This window comes from Mus musculus, chromosome 11 (assembly GCF_000001635.26).
Source record: "Mus musculus strain C57BL/6J chromosome 11, GRCm38.p6 C57BL/6J".
NCBI lineage: Eukaryota > Metazoa > Chordata > Mammalia > Rodentia > Muridae > Mus > Mus musculus.
Genome location: NC_000077.6, coordinates 5,234,634 through 5,260,434, shown reverse-complemented (window position 1 = coordinate 5,260,434; position 25,801 = coordinate 5,234,634). Strand labels below are relative to the sequence as shown.

General features: G+C 45.8%; 1 protein-coding gene and 1 non-coding gene across 4 annotated transcripts in view; one reads left to right on the top strand and one right to left on the bottom strand.

The window, feature by feature from the left end:
- The window catches only part of Kremen1 (kringle containing transmembrane protein 1), a 70,163-nt gene that overhangs the window by 1,279 nt on the left and 43,083 nt on the right, over positions 1 to 25,801 (top strand). For all 3 annotated transcript variants that reach the window (XM_006514912.4, NM_032396.3, XM_006514913.4), the window contains exons 2-3: positions 16,498 to 16,660; positions 21,933 to 22,024. In XM_006514912.4, the coding sequence (XP_006514975.1) occupies positions 16,498 to 16,660; positions 21,933 to 22,024 (255 nt within the window). The remainder of the gene's footprint in view (positions 1 to 16,497; positions 16,661 to 21,932; positions 22,025 to 25,801) is intronic.
- Positions 8,479 to 8,585, bottom strand: Gm25142. Its single transcript, XR_003949869.1, has one exon. It is a non-coding gene; the product is annotated as a U6 spliceosomal RNA (small nuclear RNA).

Here is a 25,801-nt window from a genome sequence, read left to right as displayed (position 1 = left end):
AACATAACTGTAACCTAGTAACTCCTTCCACTTTGTCATCTTTGTGTTCAGGATTTAATGTCCTCTATGGAGAGAGAGGTACGGGTGGGAGTGGACTGGCGCTCCTTCCTGGAAAGGGCACTGTGAGCCTATTCTGCCCACACTTGCAGGGAGGTAGCATCTGTTAGGCACCGACGCTTTGCTAGGTCAGATGCAACAGCTCTTGGGTAAAGTTGGTATGCTTTTATTTAGGAGTCCTGGGTAAGGACAAATTTATGGCTGTTGTGAAACAGTTTACTAGGTCCCTCAAACTCTCCTCAGCGGGGTTCCTCAGCATTCTGCAACATCAGTGCCTTTGTGATGTTTCCCCTCTGGTTCCAGAAGCAGTTTCAGAAACAAACCACATGGTTTTCAGCATCATATCCTGTCAAGAACCTAGCGACTAGTTTGTTAAATCCTTTCCAATTAAAAAAAAAAAAAAAAAAAGCTGTACACTGAGAATATGCCAAACTTACCATTTCATATTTTGTGATACTGTAATTTTCTCTAAAATTTTGTGGATGGAAAAAATTATTCCAATACTTATATTCTGCACAACTTTGTAATATTTAAATTACTGGTGGTTTGCATTTTTGAATGCTGACTTTATAAAAACAGTTAGCTCATTCCCCTTCAATGTTATTCTAATTATAGTGTGTAGTCAACCCCAAATGATCTCCAGTCTCTCTGCTCTTTTGTCATGCGTTCTCTTCTATCACAACTGATAAGAAAGGCGACAGAGGTTAGTGGTAGCCTTTTCTTGCCTCTCACCATCCTCCTCAACGTCTCATCTGGAATTTGTCCTATTAGTCAGTAATATGTGTTGTTATAAAACCTGAGTTTGGTCACCTGTAAGGCCTGCATACTCTATAGTAATTCTCTTAGCCCCATAGATGGATAATTTAAGTGTTTAAGATGAAGTGAGTCCTCCTTTCCCCCCACCTTTTTTAGACCAGGCTGGCCTCGAACTCACAGAGATCTGCCTGCCTCTGCCTCCTGATCACTGGGACTTTCCCTTTATAAATCTCAAAGCAAAAAAGTATTGCGTTTAGGCTCCGTACTGACCAAATTGGTGTGCTCAATATAGCTGTCAGTACACTTAGAGTTTAGAATAGGTGGACCAAAAGCAAAATGATTAAAACAAAGCTACAGCTTCATCATCTCCATATTGGGAGGTTTTGGTAGTAAGCAGTGTACCAGCTTTAGTTTAGAATCTAAAGTTTTAAAGGATTTATTTATTGGGGAAGTATGGCGATGAGTACTTAATGGGGTGAGTGTGGAGATCAGAGTGTTTTTGGTAATCAATTCTCCCTATCTACCTTGTCAGTCCCTGAGATTAAAAGATCTTCAAGCTTAATACAAACACCTCTAACATCAGAGTCATCTTGATGGCCCCTAGTTTTGAATTTTGGAGCCTGGAACTCTACCTGAGGCTGTAGACCAGCGGTTTTCAACCTTGCTCATGCTCCGACAATTCAATAAAGTTCCTCATGGTGTGGTGACAACCCACCCCCCCATAAAATTATTTCATTGCTCCTTAACAACCGTAATTTTGCTACTGTTATGAATCATAATGTAAACATCTGCATTTTCTGATGGCCGTAAGTAACCCCTGGGAAAGGGTTATTTGACCCCCAAAGGGGTCGGAGACCCACAGATTGAGAAGGCGAACCACTGCTCTAGACCAAGGCAGAACAGTAAATGCTTTAGGCTTTGTGGCCCGTAGACTGCAGCAGGTGCAGGTTCTCGCCTCCGGCTGTGGAGGCGAAAGTAGTCATAGACAAAATGGATAGGCGTTGCTGGTTTTGTTTAACGGTTTAGGTTTTGGGTATTTTTTCCAAGACAGAGTCTCACTGTCTACCACTGTTGTTATTCACTACATAGACCAGGCTGGCCTCAGATTCAAAGAGATCTGCCTGCTTCTGCCTCCCAATGGCTGTTGTATTTTAATACAACTCTTTGGACATTGAAATTTAAAGCTTTCTGTCATTTTTACACGTCACGGTATCTTGTCCTTTTTAATTTTTTATAATTAAGAACCCAGTCTGAACTTGGTTTCTGGGTCGTGATTGGCTCAGCGGCTCACTTATCTAACCTTGCTCTAGGTCATGTGAACCGACTTTTAAGCGGTTACTGATCTGGAAAGCAACACAGCAGGTTGATTTTACTCAATGAACAGACCTTTTACCATTTACTGTGAATTAACCTTTGATACTTGTGAGAGTCAGGCACAGTGATGATACAGTTGTGCTCCAGCTATTTGGAAAGCTGAGATGAGAGAACAGTTTGAGGCCAGCAGCCTGCCTGTGCAGTGGAACCAATAGGTGAGGAGAAAGCATGTAAATATTGTGTTTCACCATGATTTCTTTTTGTTGTTGTTGTTGTTGTTTTTTGTTTGTTTGTTTTGTTTTGTTTTTTCGAGACAGGGTTTCTCTGTGTAGCCCTGGCTGTCCTGGAACTCACTCTGTAGACTAGGCTGGCCTCGAACTCAGAAATCTGCCTGCCTCTGCCTCCCGGGTGCTGGGATTAAAGGCGTGCACCACCACACCTAGCTTCACCATGATTTCTAAAAAGATACAGCTGACCAGGAAAAGCTTGTCTACTTGCATTTGGTTCATTAATAGAGATTCAGCGCGGTTCCGTGCGCTACTTAAGGAAATAGTTCCCACCTTGGAGCTGTCCCACAGCTTGCTCTCTCAGCCTGCAGATGTTACTTGAAACAAACTGTTGAGAGCTCTTCTGTTTTACAGAGGAAAGCCCGGGCAGCAGGTGGCACCAGCCCTGAAAACTGGGAAGACAACCACTGAAGAAAAGAATTTCTGTCACTATTAGTTTTTACTAAGTCATTAGTTTTTACTTCCATGCATAGGCTGTCCTGTTAAATGTCTATAAAACAACAATGTGCTTAGCATGGCGGATTTTTCTTTTCTTTTTTTTAAATTAAAGCATTTTTGAAAAAAACAAAACAAAGTGAAACATTGAAACAAAACAAGCCGATTGTGTTTGTCCTGCTGGACAGTTAATCGGAAATGCTTGGCAGAGGCCGGAAGTTGGGGTCAGGAGCTTTTGTCTGAGGTTTTCTGTCCTGAGTGAGGACACACATCAGGATATACTCAGCAGCGGGGCTGAGGAGTGTCCCTCAGTACCCGCACAGGGCTGGAGGTGAGAACCCTTCCTCCAGCCTCCAGCTTCCTTTGGCATCTGACTAGCTCAGTGTGCAGGCCCGGCGTGGGTAAGATGACAGATTCCTTCCCTCTTCTGCTTGACCTTGACCCTTGCTCTAGAACCCAGAAGTGTCCCTTTGGGTGGAGTGGGCACTGGGGTCCAACAGGCTTTTGCCCTTTCTTGTCTTCAGTCTTCCTTCCAAGATATCATTTCTTTCCCCCAGACCTCAGACAGAACAGGGAGAGGAGAGGGCCAGTGTAGGAATGTCATCCTACAGAAGTTTGCCTTTTCCTCCAAAGAACTCTTTCTCCGTTCTGTCCTCTTTCTCGGTTAGCACCTCCTTAGGCTGCGCTCGCACCAGCTTGAGGAGGAACGAAGTTGGGGCTAGGCAGTTGCTTCCCAAACAACACTTTAGGCCATGTTATAGGCAGAGCTGCCACCGTCCCTCTTACTTCTGCAGTAGGGCCCCCTGGGGGCTTCTCCCCTGCTAGGGCCAGCTTCCAGCTTCCCCTGCCACAGTTTAATCCCTGGCACATAACCAGAGCATTAAACTTTTATTGTTCAATTTGCCACAAGGGCGAGGCCCTGTTCCTAGTAGGCTGAGGAGGCTGTGGCCGACTCCAGAACCCGAGTGTCGCACCACATTAGCAACTGCAGACTTTGAGGGCTGGATTTCTTTCAGTTTGGTTAGATTCTTGGTTAGAACAAGAACAGTATACGCACACTCAGCTTGAAAGCCAGGAAAGAGCAGAGACAGCGCAGGCGGCTTTTAAAGATGATTCATAATGGAGGTAGCCATCAGCCTGCACTAGGATCCTGCTAGTTTCCTTTTATCCTCAAAGTGGATACATTATGGCGATTGTAGCTTTCCTAGTATCCCTAAATCAAGTAACAACATGGCAGCCAAGCAGCTTGCTTCTAGAATAGTAGGGATTGCTAGCCAATCCCATCATAGTATGTAAATTACTTGCTGCTGTTCAATCTATAAAAATTCATCTTCAAAGAAAATTACTGGGCTGGTAGAAATATTTTTAATAATGACCACAGAAGTCATATTTATTTTTCTTTGATGTTCCTCCGAAGAACCTTCTGTTTCTAATCAGTTTGTTCCCACATAAAATACAGTGGAAATCTACAATAATAAAATCCCATTTCTCTGCTATAGGGAAATAAACAGAGCAAGGACTGGCTTTTTCAGGGGCTTCCCCTCGCCGTGCCCCAGACTCAAAGCCTCTATTACTGGTGGGTGTTTTGGCATCAGTTAAGGGCCTTCAATCCTTCCCTCCCTCCATGTTTTGCTCTTTCATTAAAGTGTTTCTGTTGTCTAATTATATCCTTTCAATCAAATTAGAGACTGCAGCATCTGGTAAGGGCCCTAACTGCTGCCATCTGCATCTCGCGTACGCAGGCCTTTGCAGCTGAGAATCACTCAACTTCCAAATGGCAGGAAGAGATTTGGAAAAAGTTCAGTTGGAGGGGAGGTTAACTTAAAAAGAGCCTCTTCAAAGGCCGGGTGCCCTGTCCTGCCTGCTGTGATGTATGCAGGACGTCATTGGCTTGGCTCACCCAAGACTCTTCCTAAGCACTTCTGGCAGCTGAAGGCTTCCTAATTGTCTTAGCCGAAGTGACTAGGCTTTTTCCTCCCTGCTATGGTTTTGGAGGGCCCCAGTCGAGCTGAGAATATCGCCCTTGAGAAGTGTCTTTGTTCTGTGACCACCGGTTAGTGGATGTGACACTCTCTTTGGTTGGCCATTTCTTCTAACTCAGTGATTTAATCAGACAGAGAATCTTGCTCCCTGGGAGTAGTCTGCAATGCTTGAAGGCTTTTTGTTTTTAATTGTCACATGGAGATACTATTATTATCTAGGGGGAAGAAACCCAAGGTGCTATTAAACATTCTAGGACGTTTAGAAGAAGTCCCCTACACCAAAGAATTAACCATCTGTAAAGATAGTGCTGAGGAAACCCCTGTGCTAATTGCGTTTTTATTGTGTCGTCTCACTGTGAAGAGTGGTCTGGTCTACAGAGTGAGTTCTAAGACAGCCAGGGCTGTTACACAGAGAAACCCCATCTCAAACAACAAAACCAACCAACCAAAAGGAAGTACAGGTTTGATGTGGTCACGCACACCTATAATCCCAGCACCCTGGGTGGAGAAGCACCAGGATCGGACGTTTCTGGCCAGCGTCCGTCCGTTCGTTATAGGGCCTGGGTTGCAGGAGACCCTAGCTGGAGAATAGAAGATTTTTCATTGTCCTCATCTAAGTCCCTTATGCATTTCAGTGCATAGCATTCTGTAAACCTGCACGAAGTGAGGGTTTCCTGGCTTCCTACTTCCTCTCAGGATTGTCAGGTAAAATAGAGGATGCCCAACTGAATTTGAGACCAGGTCGATACACAACAAGTTTTCAGTTTTGGTGTGCCTCATTCAGTGTTTGGGAATACTTCTAAGAAACTGTTTGGTAGTTGAATTAAGAGTAGAGAGAAAAATTATGCGTGTTTGTTCCTTAATCCTGAGGGTAGAATTCAGGCCTTGACATAGGCAAGACAGGTGCTCTCCCAGTGAACTACACCCTCAGGTCCTGCTTAAGTCTTTATCCAAGATGCAGATGGGACTGAGCACCAAGTGCTTTCATCTGATGAGCCTGGGGCCAACCTCCAAGATCCAGGAAACACTCCCTGAGCCTTTCAACCATACACGTTCAGTCAGAGCACTCTCTAGGCCACACTCTGTCCTCAGTGTTGCTGCCCTGCATGGCTGTGGATGACGGCACTGCCAGTCCTCATACCTGGGGTAGGGACTGCTAGGAGGGACTTTCAGCTCTTCTAATACTCCTGCCTGGTCTAGATCAATGCTAGGCTGAGTCCTGCCTTTTGCTCTAATTTTTCTCCCTGGCCAGCATTTCTGAAGCATGGCTCTTGAGTTGGACTTTTATGTTGGGATCAATTAACAAGTGCTTATCAAATGTCTGCTGCATGCAGGTATCTTTCACCGGGGCTTGTTTGTCCCTGTGCCAGATGGCAGAAGCCAGTAACTGTCGCTGTAAGGTTTACTTTGATGGTGTGCTCCAGAGAGACTTCTCCACCTGGCAACTAGTTCCCTCCCCAGGAACTCTGGTATTATTTGGCCATCCTATATCAGCTAACAGAGCCTGGCTTCCATGGACCAAGGACCACACCCTCCAGGACTCCATTATTGGAGAACTTTCTGGTCATCTGACTTTAAAAGTAGGTCACAGGCAGTGCTGATAAAACTTGTCTGAAAGTTGGGTTTTATTAGCTTATTTAATCTCTTTTTAGTCTGATTGAGCACTTGAGATGCTAAAATAGGACTTGCTAGGGGCTAGGGATGTAACTCAGTGGGCTGGATCACTTGCCTAAGGAATGAAGTCCTGATCCAGGACTGCAAAGAAAAGAAAAAAGCCATAGGACTGCTCACATGATCATAGGCTTGTTCACGAGATCATGGGGCAAGATATAGACATGAAGCAGGTGTTTCCTGCTTAAAGCAAACCCAGAATGTAAAACTGGCTCACTTGGCAAGGTGTTGGCTGAACACAAAGTCTTAGATTTACTCCTGGCACCAAGTAAAATTGCCTCGGTGGCACACAGCTGGAATCCCATCACTCTCGAGGGAGAAGCAGGAAGATTAGATGTTCCAGATCTCCCTTGTCTGTGTAGTGAGGTCATAAAGTAGACTCTATGAGACTGTCTTACAAATCAAAAGGGCACAGGCCTGACCTTATCATCAATTTCGTTTATCTGTTTGTCTCTCAGTTCATTCATACACAGGATCTCTTGTGTAGCCTAAGCTGGTCTTGAACTATAATTCTCCTGTCTCTGCTTTCAGAATGAATGTTGGGGTTGTAGGTATGTGTCACCATGCCTGGTTTATTAGTAAATGTGGGAGGTATTTATTAATTTATGTTCATTTATGCTAGACAAGCACTTTCCCCGTGGGGCAGCATCCTCAGCCTCTGTCTGCTGAGACAATGTGTCACTGTGTATCAGAGGCTAACTTAGTATTTGACTCCTCCCTCCTCAGCCTCCCAAGTGCTGGTCTGGCAGGGTTTTTTAAATTAGCAAGTATTTGATTGACACAGAACTTCCTAGAACTTCTCACAGGTGATTACTAGGCAGTCAGAAGGCTGATCCACAGGCAAAAACAAAAAACAAAACAAAACAAAAGCCTGGGGTACTTGATTGTGTAACAGCTCCCTCCACCCGCCTGCTATGCATGGATGGTCTTCCCTCATTTCACAAACATAAACAAAAACAGCCTTTCCTGAGCTCTGCCTTGGGGGAGGGAGATTCAGAGTTAGGCAGTCTGGGACTGTCCACTGGTGGGACGTGTGCTTTGCAGTACAGGGCCTGAGCTCGGTCCCTAACAGGAGAAATAAAGGCCAGGATGTCCGGAAGCGGGGATGAAGCTCAGTGCTGACTGGAGTGGAGGGTGAGGGTGGCTGTGCTTCGCTTGTAGTTTGTGTGCGGAGCTTTGAGATGGTGCTCACGTATGGCAAGTCTTCTACTCACTGTATAGCTGAGGAAGACCTTGAACTCCTGACCCTGTCTTCCAAGTGTTGATTACAGATGCACACCACCAAGTTATTTTTGAGTCAAGGTCTCACTCTGTAGCCTACACTAGCCTTAACCACATGACTCATCTTCCAGAATTCCATGTGTGGGCCTGCTTGCCTAACATACGCATGTTGCTTTAGCTTTTCCTCGGGAAACACGAACAATGCCTGTTTTCCCAGGTAGGACACCAGGAACAGCTTTGTCAAGCCCAGCTTGGAGAACGAGTGAGTTTATTGGGCATATACAGGAGTATGGTGACCCCAAAAGATCTGAGCTACAGGACAGTCCATTCCAGCCATGTCCCCTCTCAAAGCTGTACAGTTAACCTTCTACCTCTTATATATTCCTGTGTTTCCCCCAGAGCAAGTCTATCAGGGCTGGAATTATGTGTAGTTCTTCTGCCAAGGATGTCAACAGGCCCGACTGTGTGAGGGTCTCTTGCAGGTAGTCACAGCTGCTCTGATTAAGGTCATAGCAGTCATATCATACTCAGAGGACAGTGCATCACAACAGTGGAGTAAGCTGAGCTGCATCTCCAAAAGCAAAACAGAAGGTAAAATGCTCAGGAAGCTCGCTGGCCTGACTGGTCCAGTGTCCGTGCACTGGAACCTGTGACCCGTTTACGCTTCTGACAGGAGGATACCACTGTCTGTCGTGGTCCAGCCCTGCCGCAGCTCACCTTCTGACTTTCTGAGGGTTGGGTTTTGTTTTGTTTTTTTAAATATGGAATGCTTCACAAATTTGCGTGTCATCCTTGTGCAGGGGCCATGCTAATCTTCTCTGTATCGTTCCGATTTTAGTATATGTGCTGCCAAAGCGAACACTGTTTTGTTTTTTAATAGTAAACTGAGATACTGTCTAGAAAGCAGAATTCGGAGCTTGAAAATGTTATGTTTACTGTTTCCTTATGTGAAAACTTTTTTCGTGTGAAATCCGATGTTAATATAGGACAGGCTTTTTATAGATAAATACCTCAAGTAATAGTATACCATGGTGCTCATATATTACATGGATAATTAAATGGTTCATGCCATCAGTCAGGCCCACGCAGGACACTGTTGCTTCCATGTAACATGGGTAAGTGAATGTACCGTGTCATCAGAGAACCATGACAGAATAAATCCTCTTGGTTTTGACAGTTAAGTCCCTCAAGGAGCTTTGTTAATGAAATGTGTTAGGGCTCTGCAGAGCAGCCTACTTCTAACTGCCCTTCTTAAAGTAAGGCTTGTTTAATCTCTGTGTATGTTAGGATCTTCAGTGCAGCTAAGTTAGTGCAGAAACAGCCTGGGCTGAGGATGTAGCTGAAGCGCAAGGTCCCATCCTCAGCCCACGGCAAAGAAAAGCACAAGCAAAGCCCCAGCTGTCGTGTGTGTATGGGGAGGCGAGCTCTGATTCCCAGTACCCTGAATACGTGACTCTGAGCCCGACCCTTTTGGGAGTCACATATCAGATATCCTGCACATCAGATATTTATGTTATGATTCATAACAGTAGCAACATTACAGTTATAAAGTAGCAATGGATAATTTTATGGTTGGGGTCACCACAACATAAGGAACTGTATTAAAAGGTCACAGCATTAGGACAGTTGAGAAGCACTGCCTAAATGCTAAGTAGAAATCTCTTGTACACTGCTGCATATTCATGGTGGCTGCTCCTGGCAAAAAACATGTGTTCACAGCAACACCCATAGCGTGTTTCCCAGGGGGCCCTGCCCGAGTGGGAGGGAAGCATGCTCCAGATGAGAGCCAGATGTGGGAGAGTGCCACCCCACCTCCCCACTACTTTGACAACTCAGATTTTTAAAGGCTTTATTTTTTTATTCCTTTATTTTTAGTTAGGGTAGTAGCCCTGACTATCCGAGAATCCTCCTGCCTCTGCCTCCCTAGTGCGTGCAATTGTGATAGTGTACTGCTATTCCAGCGACATTTTAGGAAAAAATACAATCACATTTTAGTAGTTGTGTGTGTGTGTGTGTGTGTGTGTGTGTGTGTGTGTGTATAAACTTGAGTTGTAAGTATTGGCTTCAATCACCCTTACCAGCTGAGCCATTTTGCCAGTCCTCAGGGTTTTTGTTTTTGTTTTTGATTTTGGGTTTTTTTGGGTTTTTCAAGACGGGGTTTCTCTGTGTTACCCTGACTGTCCTGGAATTCATTCTGTAGACCAGGCTGTCCTCAAACCTCTGCCTCCCGAGTCCTGGGGTTAAAGGCATGCCCCCACCCCAACTTGGTTTCATTTAAAAATTTTTGTTTTATAATAAGACCTCTCTCTATGACAACTTCCAAATTTAACCCTCTGCTCACTGTAGGCTGTTTTTCTTGTTTTTCTTGTTTTTTTGTTTTTTGTTTTTTTTTTTTTACATAATTCAGTATTTCATTTCTTATAAAGAAGACGATTTTAGAGAGTCAAATAGAATTCAAACTAAACTTCCACAAGTATATATGCTTAGGCCAGTGTTGGCATCTCAAGAGGGTGAGGCAGAAGAGAGTTTGAGGAGAGCCTCGGCTACATAGTGAGTTCCAGGTCAGCCAGGACTACACAATGAGACCCTGTCTCTTAAACCAACAAAAATGTAAATTCACTTAAAATAGCGTTGGGAAGCATGGTCTTTTCTTTCTTTACTGTGATATTGTATGTGTAAGTACACATGCTGGCGATTCAGCCATATATGCTCAGAGGTGCTCCATGACTGAGCCTTGCCTCAGGTCCCTGCTATGGCTTTAAGAACACTGCCTCCTTAAGTGAAAAGGATGCTCTGTACAGTGTTCTAATAGGAAAGCTACTGATGCTTCAGACGTTACAGTGCTTGTTTATGTGCTTAGTCCACTTTGGGTAGAAGTGCAGCTTGTCACTTTGCAAAGTTACTAAGAACATAACACATGCACAATCATCTGGAACTTAGATGGATGCAGACTTGGCTAGTTGAGTTTATTATGGTTCTTAACGAGAAGCTAAGGGGTAGTTATTACAAAACAGTATGCTAGTTTTAGAATAAACTCCATTTTTATTATGGAAATTGAGAAATGCACAAAAATAATCTAGGAAAGCCACAAATACCTATTGCCTAGGACCAGGGTTCCCAACTGTGGCTGCTGTTATTTCATTCTCCACCCTCCATATCATGCCATCTCATCTGTAAATGGTTCAGTCCTTACCTCTAAGTGAGAAGTATTATAAGCCTGCTCATGGAAGTTCATTTGTGTCCCAGTACTCTGAAGAGGGAGACAGGAGGATTGCCACAAGTTAAAACCAGCTAAGACCCTGTCTCAAAAACAAAGAGATTTTAATATAGATTTAAATATAGATATTAGAAGATAACATTTTAAAGTGCAACAATGTATCCAAAGGGTCCTTAGGCGGCTGGAGAGTTGCCTCAATGAATGCCATTTACCTGTTCTGACCCAGATACAGAGACAGTAAGCTTCTGTTACCCCTGCCTGCCTGCCTGCCTTCCTTCTTTCTTTCTCTTCTTTCATTTGTTTTTGTTTGTTTGAGACAGAGTCTTGCTATATGGCACTGCTGGATCTGGAACTCAGAATATAGCCTAAGCTCGCCCCAAATTCACCGCAATCCTCCTGCCTCTGCTTCTGAGTGTCTAATGCCCTCACTTCTTGTCTGTTTCCCCACTGCATATTTTATGTTAAAGATGTGGTTTCCTCTGAGCAGAAGGAAGGCCTAAGTGGCACAAGGAAAGGACCTCACAGAGGCAAGTATCATGCTTGTCCGTGTGACCTTAGACTTCTTACCTGCAGTAGAGAGGCATGAAGGATAGCAGGATTTTAAGCCTGGAGGAGAATTTAAGCCCCAAGTCTTTTCTAGTCAAGTCACCCAGGCTTTTGGATCTTAGTTCTGTTTCCTTAAATCTTGGGAGTGTAGCTATTTTGAGTTGAACGTAAAGGGGTCTCAGAACCTTCTGCGCCAAACCCTATCCCTGCACACTCCCCTGCCCATCAGGGAGGAGCAGCCCCACCTGGCCCCTCTGTTTCGTAGCATTGACCACTCACTGTTTATTATGAGCCTGTGTTCCCCATTGACGTGGAAACAACAAGAATCCACTGTCCATTTGCCACAGCTCCGGGCAGTGGTGAGGGCTGAATAAATGTTGAATTAACTCATGAATGGTGGTGGAGACATTAGGTTTCTTGCCTTCACTCATTTTCTTTTACTGAAATGTGAACACACAAGGCATCACGGGATTTCCTTTGTTGTTTGAGCCTCTCCTTGTTTATCTAGACAAAGCTTATGTGAATTTCATAGCAGTAGAAAGGGAGGCAGGGGCCTCATTACCTCATCCACACCCTGATGAAGACAGGACCTCAACACTCTGTGTTTCTTGTCTTTTCCTCATCACTAGGCAAGCTTGGTTTAAAAAAAAAAAAAGAAAGAAAGAAAAGAAAAAAAGAAAAAGAAAATCTTTAAAATTTAATATGCTTATTAAGAGTAGATCCAAGAAACCTGCCTGAGTGGACTACCACACTGTGGTTTTAATGCTTAAGAGATAGGGTTTAGTGCTTAGGAAGGTCAGGAGTTTGAGGCCCGTCTCAGCTGCATAATTAAATTAGTTCTAGGCAAGCCTGAGCTATAAGAGATCCTGTCTCAAAAAGCTTTAAAAAGAGTAGATCAGAGAAGAACAAGCTGAGCCAGAAAGGCTTCATGGCCTCGTTTCTGCTGTGAGATGACATTTCAGTCCCATTTGTGACACATCCTTTTTATTTTTTTTTTAATATTTTTATTAGATATTTTCTTTATTTACATTTCAAATGTTATCCCCTTTCCTAGTTTCCCCTCTGAAAATCTCCTATCCCCTCCCCCTGCTCCCCAACCTACCCACTCCCATTCCCAGTCCTGGCATTCCCCTATACTGGGGCATAGAGCCTTCACAGGACCAAGGGCCTCTCCTCCCATTCATTGATGACTGACTAAGCCATCCTCTGCTACATATGCAACTAGAGCCACAAGTTCCACCATATGTTTTCTTTCATTTGTGGTTTAGTTCCAAGGAGCTCTGGGGGTACTGGTTAGTTCATATTGATGTTCCTTTATGGGGCTTCAGACCCCCTTCAGCTCCTTGGATACTTTCTCTAGCTTCTTCATTGGGGACCGTGTGCTCCGTCCAATGGATAGCTGTGAGCATCCACTTCTGTATTTGCCAGGAACTGGCAAAAGGCCCTCAGGAGACAGCTGTATCAGGCTCCTGTCAGCAGGCTCTTGTTGGCATCTGCCATAGTGTCTGGGTTTGGGGTTGTTTATGGGATGGATTCCCAAGTGGGGCAGTCTCTAGATGGTCCTTCCTTCAGTCTCTGCTCCAAACTTTGTCTCTGTAACTCCTTCCATGGGTATTTTGTTCCCCCTTCTAAGAAGGATTCTGAGCTTCTGGGCTAATATCCACTTATCAGCAAGTACATATCATGTGTGTTCTTTTGTGATTGGGTTACCTCACTCAAGATGATATCCTCCAGATCCATCCATTTGCCTAAGAATTTCATAAATTCATTGTTTTTAATACTGAGTAGTGGCATAGCCTTCTGAGTTACAAATAAAATCATCCGAATTTGTGGGAACTTGACCCATAGGTTACTATGTATTGCTGAGGCCATTGGTTGTGAAAGCCTGTTTTGATGGCTTGTGAGTCATTCGCCTTTTTCGTTCGCTTGCTTGCTTGCTTGTTTGAGGCAGGGTCTCACACAACCCAGGCCAGACTTTAACTGACTTTGTAGCCAAGAATGACCTAGACCCAAGGAGGGTCATTGTTCTGACTCCTCTGCCTCCATCTCCCAAGTGCTGGGATCCCAGGTGAGTGCCACCATGCCCTGAGCCACTTGTTTTTGTTATGGTGGTTTGGTTTGGTTGGTCTTGTTGTTAGGTTGTGGAGTTTTGTTTTTAGATTTGTTTTTCTTTTTATTTGTATGTGTCTGTGTGTGAGTATATGCCAAATGTGTGCTGCAGAGGCCAGAAAGGGCTTGGGGCTCTGGTGCAGGAATTACAGGCAGTTGTGAGCTGCCCAATTTGGATGCTAGAAGCCAATCTCAGGTCCTCTTTTTTTGTTTTTTTGTTTTTTCAACAGGGTTTCTCTGTGTAGCCCTGGCTGTCCTGGAACTCACTCTGTAGACTAGGCTGGCCTCGAACTCAGAAATCCACCTGCCTCTGCCTCCCAAGTGCTGGGATTAAAGACGTGTGCCACCACTGCCTGTCACAGTTAATCTTAACAGTTTAGCCATCTCTCCAGTGCCCCCTCCTTCTTTTTAAGATGTATTGTTTTTATTGTCTATATTTAAAGTAGGCAACATAATGTGTTTTTTGTTTGTTTTTGTTTTGAGACAGGTTTTCACTATAGAGCTCTGACTAACCTGGAATGTTCTATGTAAACCTGTATTAAACTCTCAGAAGTTCAACTTTGACAGCTAGCTTCAAACTCTTCTATCTGCTACTGCCTGAGAAGTGCTGGGATTAAAAGTGTACACCATCATACCCAGCTCTGCAATATAATGTTTTGTTTGGTGCATAAGATTAGATAGGGCAAAACTATCTTAACATAGCAATTACAATTGTAGCAGTTGACAGAGGTTGGTGTGATAGTCTTAGAATCAGCCACTCCGTGCAGCCTTTGCTCTAGCCTCTTAGGACCCACGGTGCAGATACTTGTTTGTGTGTCATTGAACATCCTTCATATGCTCTGGTCATCCTTAGACCATTTAGAACACCCAAACTATTACAATGTGTGAATAGCTGTCAGCTCATACCATTCAGGGGGTGATGTCTAGGAAGATGCCAGTGTGTGTGTGCAGTTGGCTGACCCTGTGTTCAGTGTGTGCATCCTGGATTTAGGGCTGTGTATGTATGTGTGTATGATAGTGAGTACTGTGGACAGATGAAGGGGGCAGGGGTGGGCAGAGATGGGAAGGGGATTCTGAGGGGCAATGTTTATCTTGCAACTGGAAATATTAGAGGAAGAACATTTGGGCAGGAAATGGAAAAGTATGTTCCCAGGATTAAGAGCAGACCAGCGTGGCTTGACCGCGATGAGTAACTAGGGGCAGAGCCAGGCTTCCAGCCCAGAGGCTCTCAGACGCCCATAGGACAAACCTTAGAGTTCTGGGGGGGGGGGGGGCTGTAGAGCAGAAGAGGAAAGGGAGCCCTGAACTGCTCTCTCGCGGTCAGTGGGTCCAAAACAGAGGTGAAGGAGAGGAAGGGTGCTTCCACTGGAGTCCTGGGTGTGGTCGAGTGCTCTGGCTGCCTCCTGGGTAAAGAGGAGTGTGCTAAATCAGTATGGCTGGCATACATGTGAACACTGTAAACTGATGTGCCTGATGTTGACTTGACCAAGGCCGCAGAGCCTGTCAGCAGCAATCAAACAACAAGCCAACACTGAGCCTTTAGTTGGTATCTGCCAATCTATGCTGAGTCGATGTGCCCAGTTATCTTTGAGCTTTTTCTTAATGTAGACCCCTAGTAGACAATCCTCTTGGTAATTGAGGACTCACACTTACTAACTAGTATTGCACCAGGCATGGTAAGTTGCTATGGTTTCCTGTCTCCTAGAATTCTAGATTAGTTGAGCTGTCCATAAACGGTGCCATTCCAGACCAAACACAGAGAGCAGCTGGTAGGAGGAAGGCGTGACTGGAAGAGAGCCGCTTTGTGGACGGTTTCTCTAAGCAGTCAGATGGCTTTCAGGATAGAGCTGTGTTCCTGTTGTCCACATGCCTATTAGTCTAGAGCAGGCACATGCACTTTCCAGCGGGAGACTACACCACGTCCTTATTACCGGAAGTTATAGGTCACTGTGAGCTAGGAGAAGGAAAGAGGGAGAGCTGAGCATGTTGGTGTGACTCCCCAGACTGTCAGGGTCCCAGTGATACATCTTAGAGAAGTGTTTGAAGTGCTTCTATCTGTCAGTTTTAACTAAGCTAATTTTAAAAAATCGCTCTTTGTACTCCGCCTTTCCCATGAACCTCTGTGAGTTTAATGCATACAAGATGTGGGAAGCCTGTCAGCCTCAGCCCCACCCCCAGTCTGAGAAGTGGATTTTAGAAGTACATGATTGCACCTGCAAGGACTGTCATTTCATAAAATGGGACCTGAGACCATTTTGACACATTTTCTAGGAAAGCACTTCAGGGGGAGGTGAGAGAAAGTGCCACCCCCGTCCTCCGTTGCCCCTGTTTTCTTGCACGTCAGACTGCGCAGGGAGGACTGACTGTTCCTCATTCCCAGGGAGTGTGAGTCATCCCCGATTTGTGTGATTGGGATTCCAAAGCGTTGCTGTGTCCGATGCTTATTAAATCCAAGTGGCCTCGCAGCCTTTCCGACTGTAGGGGAGCTCTCAGTTACAGCTGCTGCCCTGGTTCTAGTTACCGCAGGGAGATGCTGGCGAGCGCAGGGGCCCCCTCGGAGGGCCCCCAAAGTCCACGCGCATGGCTGTTAGCAACTATCTAGATTTGAAGGTTTCCTGGCTCACGTCGTGGACTTCAGCACACCAGCTCTGTGATTATCTCTTCACTGGGACCTGCACACTTCAAGGGGAAATGTCCCAGTGCCCCAACAAGCTGGTGCCAAGAGTGCCAGTGTTACAGGGCACCTTTTTGCAGATTCAGTCAGCCCAGCAGGCCGCCCAAGATCTAGCAAAACATGATCCATTTCTAGCTTGATCCAAACAAAACAAATAAAACATTCACCAGAGAGGGAGGAAACTATAAATGTTGCCAGAAAATGAGTATGCTGTTCTCCTCCTTCCAGAGTGCTTCACAGCCAACGGTGCAGATTACAGGGGAACACAGAGCTGGACAGCGCTGCAAGGTGGGAAGCCATGTCTGTTCTGGAACGAGACTTTCCAGCATCCGTACAACACGCTGAAGTACCCCAACGGGGAAGGAGGACTGGGCGAGCACAATTATTGCAGGTAAGATGGGGCCATAGCGCTTCAAGATGATCTCTCATCTCCTCTTCCAGCCTTTCGCACAACTGGAATGCTTGCTTACCTCCTGTTGGCCAACTCAGAGAACCATATCATTGTTTGTTTGTTTGTTTGTTTGTGTTTGTTTGTTTGTTTGTTTTTGTTTTTTTGGTTTTTTTTTTTTTTGAGACAGGGTTCTCTGTGTATCTCTGGCTGTCCTGGAACTCACTCTGTAGACCAGGCTGGCCTCGAACTCAGAAATCCACCTGCCTCTGCCTCCCAAGTGCTGAGAATAAAGGCGTGCGCCACCACTGCCCGGCCATATCAGTTTTTAAGATGAACTAATCCGAGCCAGAGAGATGGCTCAACAGTTAAGAGCACTTAGCACTCTTCCAGAGGACCCAGGTTCAGTTGCCAGCACCCACATGGGAGCTCAGAACATCTGTAACTCCGGTTCTGGGGTATCAGACACCTTCTTCTGACCTCTCCAGACACTGCACATGGTACACAGATAAACATACAGTGAAGCACGCACAAGAAATAAAAGTAAATAAAAATGAATTCATGTCTTTTTTTTCTCTCTTCCTCTCTCATTTTTCTCCACCTTAGTTTGCTTTATGCTGGCATTCACAGCAGTGCCTTCTCTGGTCACTCTCTTGTCTCTTTGGGAGGATTTTTTCAGGTGATCCTCCCACCAGTGGGCATTTCATGGGCATCAAAGCTGCTGCTACTGATATTCAGACCATCTGGGACCCATGTTCCTTAGGCTGTACCAGAACTCCTGGATTCGAGTAGCTCTCCTCATAAGCATATCAAGCGCTGGACTACAGACGTGGCCACTGTTTGGCTCCCCAGAAAGCCCTAACCTAGCTCTGTGGTCTTCAGATGTAGAGTTAGGATTTTCTGTGGAAGGTGAGCCGCAGCTTTGATCAGGTTCTCGGTTTTCTCCGATTAAAGACAAGGTGAGAATCACTGGCGGCCAGTGAGATGGCCAGTGGTTTACAGTTGGCACCCCAAGAACCCAGGTGAATGCTGGACTGCCCTGAGAGCCCACTGCCGTGCTAGTGCTCAGAAGGCAAAGGTGAAATTCCAGGAGCTGGCTGCCTAGCTAGCCATATTGGCTAGCCTGAGTTCAGTGAGAGACACTGTCCCAATGAATAATGTGGAGATTGATGGAGAAAGCCTCCAAAGTCAACCTCACATCCTCACACATACATAAACACACATTTGAACACACATACATATATGCGTGCATGTGTTCATGTGTGTGTGTGTGTAGCAGGCAGAAAGATAAAAATAGAAATATAAGTATATAGAAGCCAGAGCAAAAATTCCAAGCACTTTTGTTTATACCTCTAAGTTACTTACACCCAAGATCATGATGACTCAGGGGTCAGCAATGCGGTGAATTTACACATTCTTAGGACAGGTGTGCAGCTGCCTCTTGAGCCATTAGGACAAGGAAGGGTTATTCCAGAGCCCTCCTCCCAGTTCCATGCTCCGATTCTGGTTTGTTGGTGCACGAAACGTCTAACCGTTGGCACTGTTGACTCAGCTGAGCCACCCCATCTGTTTCTGCACTGTGTGGACCACTCTGTTTACCGTCTAGCCCCCACACGCCCATGCTAAACACACTAGTCCTTGCGGTTGGCTGGTTTGTCCTTCCCTTTAGCTCTTTAGGTCTGTCCTCACTTGCGTCAACTGATTGACTGTACCTCATTGCTGTAGTTTTTCATTTGTTTTTGTAAAAGCACTAAAAGTTTGTTCCAAGTCAGGCATGGCTGTGTGCATTCTGTGATCTCAGCACTTGTAGGGCTATGGCAAGATCAAGAGTCCAAACACATCCTTGGCTCCATGTGAGCTCGAGGCCCACTGGGCTGTATACATTCCCACCTCAAAAGTCTAAACCAAAACTGAGTGAAAGCTTTCTGTAGTGTTGGTTAGTCCTCCTGCTGCCTGTCTCTCCTGGAACCCTGCCTGGTATTATGTGTGACGTCTTTCCACTTTGCTGTCATTTGTATTTTTTAAAGATGTATTTTATTATTTTAGATTATGTGTATATGTAGGGAGGGTCAGTATACAATTGCAGGTGCCACAGATAACAGGTGCCCCAGATACCAGATTCCTTATAATTGGAGTTACAAGTAGCTGTGAGCCGCCCAGTGGGATTCTGGGAACTGGACTCCCGGTGCACCAGAAGAGCAGTGCACACTCTTGACCACTGAGCCATCCCTCTAGTCCCTGTCCTTTGTAGTTGATTGCTAGGCTTACTTATGCTCATTAACCAAGTCTTCATTTATTTTCAAAGTTGTGCATATTAGTATTTTGTATAAATAAAAATTTGTGCCGGGTGGTGATGGCGCACGCCTTTAATCCCAGCACTCGGGAGGCAGAGGCAGGCGGATTTCTGAGTTCGAGGCCAGCCTGGTCTACAGAGTGAGTTCCAGGACAGCCAGGGCTACACAGAGAAACCCTGTCTCGAAATCCCCCCCCCCAAAAAACCCCAAATTTGTAGGCTGCTGAGATGGTTTAGTGGGCAGAGGTGCTTGCTGCAAAGCCTGATGACCTGAGTTCAATCCCCTGCACCCGGATGGCAGAACGGAAGGGTCAACGCTACAGCTCTCTGTGCCCTGGCACGTGCTCCCTACACATGCGTGCGTATACTTGCATACACATAAGTAAACGGTGAAGTGCTCACCCAAAGATCCTGCTTTAATCCGCATCTCCCACATTAATAAAAGCGCTGAGTGGTTGCGTGCTTACAATCCCCACACTGGGGAGGCGGAGACAGGCAGATTCCTGGGGTACCTGGCCTGCCACGAGGGAAGTTTCAGGCCAGTGATAGATACCTGTTTCAAAATAGAAGAGGTGAATTGCACCTAAAGAATGACACCCAAGTTTGACCTTTAGTCTCTAAATGCACACTCATGCACAAGTATATACATGAACATACACACACATACAAGAACATGGACTCACAAGAACATGGATGTGCATACATGAGCATGCACACATGCATGAGCACACGGTCATGAACATGCACATACACTTCTCAGCACAGTTGCTCCATTTCTGCCCCATTACCCTCCTCTAGTCTTTCTAGTCCTAAGAATGGCTGGCCTGGGAAGGGCACTTAGAGAAAGGGGTAGGGTCTTTGGTATTGTCTGCTGGCTTTTCTACATGAGTGCCTATGTCTACTCTACTCACAGGCTCTAAGGAGTGCACCCTTAGCATTCCAGGGCTGTACCAGAGGGCTGGGAGGACCTTCCCCTTAACTCCTTGGGCTATAGCCCTCTAACTTGATGGAATGTACCAGACCTGAATTTCCAGTTTATACTTCAAAAGAGAGCAAGGCGAGTCTGTTGATGATATCACCTCAGAGCCCAGGCCTTTTGCTCTAGTTCTGCAGAGAAGTAAGGATAGGCTTGCCTGCTCTTTATTAAGCTATTCGGATGCTTTTAGAATGGCTTTGACATTGATAATAAACACTTGTTGTCTAGGGGTTTTATCCAATACTACATCAAAGCTGAACTCAGAACAGAGGGAGGAAGAAGACGGTGACATACTGTTTAAAGAAGGGCTTTGTACAAGCCCTGCCACTTTGATTTCTCAGCTGACATCTGACACCGTGTTTGCCTTGTACAACTTCTCAGATCTGTCACATCTGAGATGTCTACATGCTATCGAGTGATGGGAACCGGCTTCTCCCTGCTAGACCTAAAGTATCTGGATTAGACGGAGAGGCAGAGCCCAGGAGAGCAGAGTTGTCCCTGCACCTGCCTTAGGGCACAGAAGAGAAAGGCTCTGTAGTCCTGGGGAGGCTTATCTCTCAGCCACACAATGGGCTTGTCTGCTCAGGCCCAGGAGCAGGCTGCAAAGCTGGGGCTGGGGAGGGGGTGTCCTTGTGCCCATTTCCTGCCTAACTGGAGTGTCAGGTTTCCAGTATTCTGAGTCTAAATAAAGGGGGCTTGGGAAGGGGTGAAGCGAGGCCGGCTTCTCTGTAGCAACCCCTGTCATTTGCTGAACTGCTCACCAGTGAAGCAGTTTTACTATCTGGAATGTCTCTGCACCGAAACAGCCTTGAAGGTCATTTACTCCAAGCTGTTCTCACTTGGGAATGCTTTAAAAAACATGATTGTCATGGCTGTCTGAGAAGCCTCTGTGGGATCTCTCTGGGGATGAAGGATCGCTTCTGTCTGTGAGTTAGCCAGCATAGACTGAGTTTGTGTTATGTGAATTTACTTAGCTGTTTGGAAACTATACTTGGGATATTCATTATTGAAAGAGGAAGAAAGTAAAACCACGAAAGAATCCCCCACCTCCAGAAAACCCTAAGATGCCAAAGTCTTATCCCCTAGAAGTAAGCATGTTTACAATTTGAGATGAAGCCGGATGTGGTGGCTCGCATTTTAATCCAGGCACTCAGGTGTAAAAGAATTCAATCCGTTTGTTCTCCTAGCTCCTGTTCCCTGAATGACGACTTTGAGACCAGTTATATATTATTAAATAAATGCCTAGGCCCTAAGCGTTGGCTCATCCCTGGCTAGCTCGTAACTTATCTGACCATTCAAGTTCTGTCTTCCACACGGTCAGTTACCTTCAGCCCCTGTCTGCCTCTCCCTCTGTGTCTCCCTCAGCGTCTCTCAGTGTCTCTCTCGGCATCTTTCTCCAATCTCTCTCTTTTTTCTCCTTCTTCTTTTCTTCTCTCACTATTTCCCAAAATCCTCTTCTTCCTGCCAGTGTCCCATGTCCTGTTTCCTGCCTCAGCTCATTGGCCGTTGGCTTTTTTATTGACCAGTGATGCTTCTAAAAGATTCTCTTTATACTCAGGAGGCAGAGGCAGGCAGAGGCCACCATGGTCTACATAGTGAGTTGCAGGACAGCCAGGACTACACAGAGAAACACTTTCAAATAACACAAAAAGCAACCATTTTTTTTTTTGAGATTACATCCTTCCCTAAATAGTATACCTTTTCCAAACTCGGACAATTGTACTATATGTGATTTTATTGTTTAGTTTGTTTGTTTGCTTGAGACAGAGTCCTGCTATGTAGCCCAAGCTGGCCTAGAGCTTGTAGCAACCCTCCAGCCTTAGCTTCTTGGGTGCTGAAGTTACAGGTCTGAGCCACTATGGCCAGCTGATGTTTTCCTCCCTGAAGAGCGATAATATTAAAATGACCAGTTATTAGAAATGATAGGGAACTCAAGGCTGTACACTGAATGGACTAGGTGACTAGAAGCCCAAGCAGTGTCACTGATGTGTCTTTATTCCCAACAGAAATCCAGATGGAGACGTGAGCCCTTGGTGCTACGTGGCCGAGCATGAGGACGGAGTCTACTGGAAGTACTGTGAAATTCCTGCCTGCCAGAGTAAGGCTGACTGCCATCTGGGGCCTGAGTACTGAGCCCCTGGCCTGTAGGCTTCCACTTTTTTATTGAGGTTCTTAAGAACTAGAAATACCCATTTAACCAGGAGGTGGTGATACACTCCTTTAATCCCAGCACTCAGGAGCCAGAGACAGGCAGATCTCTGTGAGTTCAAGGCCAGCCTGGTCTACAGAGTGAGTTCCAGGACAGCCAAGACACACAGAGAAACCCTGTCTCAAAACAACAACAACAAAAACCAAAAGAAGAATTTCCATATTTGGTATTATTTGGTATTATTATTCCAATGTCTCTGGAAAATAATAGTAGATCACTGGTTAGCTACCACCCATAGCTCTTTAATTCACAGTGCTATGATTCACACCAGCTAGTGTGTTTTTAACGATGATTCATGACTCAGTCTCTCCAGCCTTTTGTGTTTACATATGTGAGTATTCATATGTATGAGGGTATGTGTATGTGCATATGCATATACGTGCTTGCATGAGTGGAAGCCAGAGGTCAACCCTGGGTGTTGTTCCTCGGGAGCCATCCACCTTGTTTTCTGAGACTGGCTCTCTCACTGGAACCTGGGACTGATGGGTTAGGCAAACTGTCTGGGCACAGCCCTAGAGAACCCCCTGTCTCCACTCCCTATTCCTAGCACTGGGATCATAAGCCTATGTCACCATGCCTGGCTTTTTACGTGGGTGCTGGGGACTAAGCTCTGGTCCTTGGGGTTGTACTTTACCCACTAAGGTGTCTCCCTGAGACCCGTTTCTTTACTGTTTCATTCTTTCTCCTACTCATTTGGTATGTTCCCAATATAAAGGCAAAAGGACATCCAGATTCCCAGAGAGCTGCCATGTTGAGTGGGTCTTCTCCTGAGGTATTTGGAGCTTCGTTGTTATTTTGCCTGTTTTTCCTGTAAGCTGGCATGGTGGCTCAGGCTGGAATCCTAGCACTCTGAACCCTGAGGCCGTCGGAGGTTGAATTCCAGCCCAGTTTACATGGTAAAATCTTGTCTCAAAAGAAAAACATAAAATAGTAGTTGGAGAGCACTTGCTGCTCCTGGAGAGGACCTGAGTTTTGTCCCCAGCACCCCACCATGCGGCTCACAACTGCCAGTAACTCTAGCTGCAGGGGACCCAGAGCTCTGCTGGACTTCATGGGCTCTGCACAGAGAAGTGCACAAACCCTTGCCAGGCAGCGGTGGCACACACCTTTAATTCTAGTACCAAGGAGGCAGAGACAGGAAGATCTCTGTGAGTTCCAGGCCAACCTGGTCTATAGAGTGAGTTCCAAGCCAGACAGGGCTACACAGAGAGACCCTGTCTTGAAACCCACCCGTAAAACCCACCCCCAAAGTGTACATACCCAAAGGCACATACACACAGAACTTAAAAATAAAGTAAGCCTTTGGTGGGAGTTGTTTTTATTTTTTGCTTTGCTTTGCTTTGCTTTGCTTTGCTTTGCTTTGCTTTGCTTTGCTTTGCTTTGCTTTGCTTTGCTTTGCTTTGCTTTGCTTTGCTTTTGTTGAGACAGGGTCTCACTATGTAGTTCTGGCTATCCTGGAACTCTTTATATATATATACCAGACTGGTCTAAACTCATACAGATTCACCTGCCTCTGCCACTCTGCCACTCTGCCTCTCTGCCACTCTGTTACTCTGCCTCTCTGTCACTCTGCCTCTCTGCCTCCCTGTCTCTCTGCCACTCTGTCTCCCTGCCTCCCTGCCTCCCTGCCTCCCTGCCTCCCTGCCTCCCTGCCTCTCTGCCTCTGCCCAGCCTCTAGGTGATTTTCCCCCTCATTATAAGCCTGCTTCTTTCCTTCCTTGTCCTCAGCCCAGGAAGCTTGCTTGTTGCAGGTCTTTCTGAGACCTGGGATCCCTCTCCTACTTGCCTAGAGCAGTCTGCATGCTGAGAGCTCTAGGGAGAGGGAGAGGCAGGACCAGACCTGTAGGCCCACTGTTCTTACTGTCACCAACCTGCCAACCTGAGTGTGCCTCAGTGCAGGTCTCCAATTGAGAAAAAACGGTGAAGAGCAGAAGAATGGGGTCTTTGCTCAGTCTACTTAGCCAGATTTTTAAAATGATAAAACATGTCACTTGGCAGTGGCTGTGTAAAGATGGGCAGAAAGGAAAGCGGATCTCCCTCGCTCCATTTGTTCTACACAAAGATGACCTTCTCCTCTCTGTCTATGCCATTCTCAGAAGGACAACAGGGTGTTTCAATCTGAGCACTTTCATTTGGAAAGATAATGTTCGGCCCACATTCGTAAAGCATAGTTCAGTTCAGTAGGAGCCGACTTATGTACTCATTGAAACTACATTCGAGAAGAGAAAATTATGGCAAAATAATATAGCAACTAGTATATCTCTAACATCCCCACAGTTGAAGAAAGCAGAGAGTACGCACTATTCCCATCCTTCCAGCCTTGCAAGTGGCCAGAGTAAGGAGCCTTGCAAATCGTGGGAAGGAAGAGTGGCCCTGAGGTGGGTGGATGGAGGATGGGTGGTACCTGGATTTGGTTCTTTGGAAAATCTTCCAGTTCACTCTGTTGTATGAAACCTCCTTATCAAGCCAGAGCCCTGACTTCAGGTCTCACCGTGCTTGACTAACATGGCTGAGGAAAAGGCTGTATACTGTAGCAGGAGGCCCGAGGAGGTACCTGTGGATTTAACAGAGACACAGCTTGCCTCTAAGGCCACATTTGGTCTATTTCTGGATGTGGAGTCACTATTTTTATAACTAATACCAGCCTCTATAACACTCGCTTGTTCATGACTAGCACTGGCTTGTCATTCAGGAAAAGGCCAGTAACATGATCAAGTTCCTATTTGAATATGGCAGGCCCCACAGAGGCAGGGGAGTGAATGTTTGGGGACAGAGCAGAATTGGTTGAATGGTGAGCCATTGTGTGCAGCCCTGAACCTCTGCCCCTGGTGTGTTATGAGCAGGAGGTGGAGATGGAGTAGAATTCAAAAGAGAAATCAGACTGCTCCCAGCGATTAGAGCTTGGCTCAGAAGCCCTGGTTCTTAGAGCTCTCAAGAGAGACAAGATGGTACAAGCAGATTCCAAGGCTAGCAGAGCTGTGCGGGAAGCCTGGGTCCGACAGCCTGTGCATCTTTCCCTCTGTTAAATAACCATCCTTCTGTGCAGTGCTTTTGGTGGACAAGCTTGTGTAGTCTCTAATACAGCTTTTCATTTGCTCGATTTTACCTCTGGAGTTTTATTTTCTTTGGAAGTAAGGTCTCAGTATTTAACCTAGGCTAGACTAGAATTCAAAACCCTCATGCCCTAGCCTTCTGGATTTTGGGATTACAGGCATATGCAACGCTTCAAACTTAAGATTTTGAAAGTAAATAATGTAATTTTTGAGTGGGAAAATGGTCTGAAAATGACATTTAAAGGCAAATAAAAGGACTAGAGATGCTCGGCAAGTGCACGGGTGAGCTGAGTGTGAGCCTTAGGAGCCCCAAATGCTCACCAAGTGCACTTGTGAGCTGAGTGTGAGCTGAGTGTGAGCTGAGTGTGAGCTGAGTGTGAGCCTTAGGAGCCCTACGACCTGAGGAGAGAGCTGACTCCACATGCTGACCTCTCACCCTCCAGAGAGAAAGAAAGCGCCACTAACAAACATTTGAAGGTTTTATTTTAATTATCTGTGCAGGGACATGTGCACACTCGTGCAGGTACCCATGAAGACTCGAGGTACTAAAGCCCTCTGTGCCAGAGTCCTAAGAGGTGGTGAGCCACCTGATGTGCATCCAAGGACTGAACTC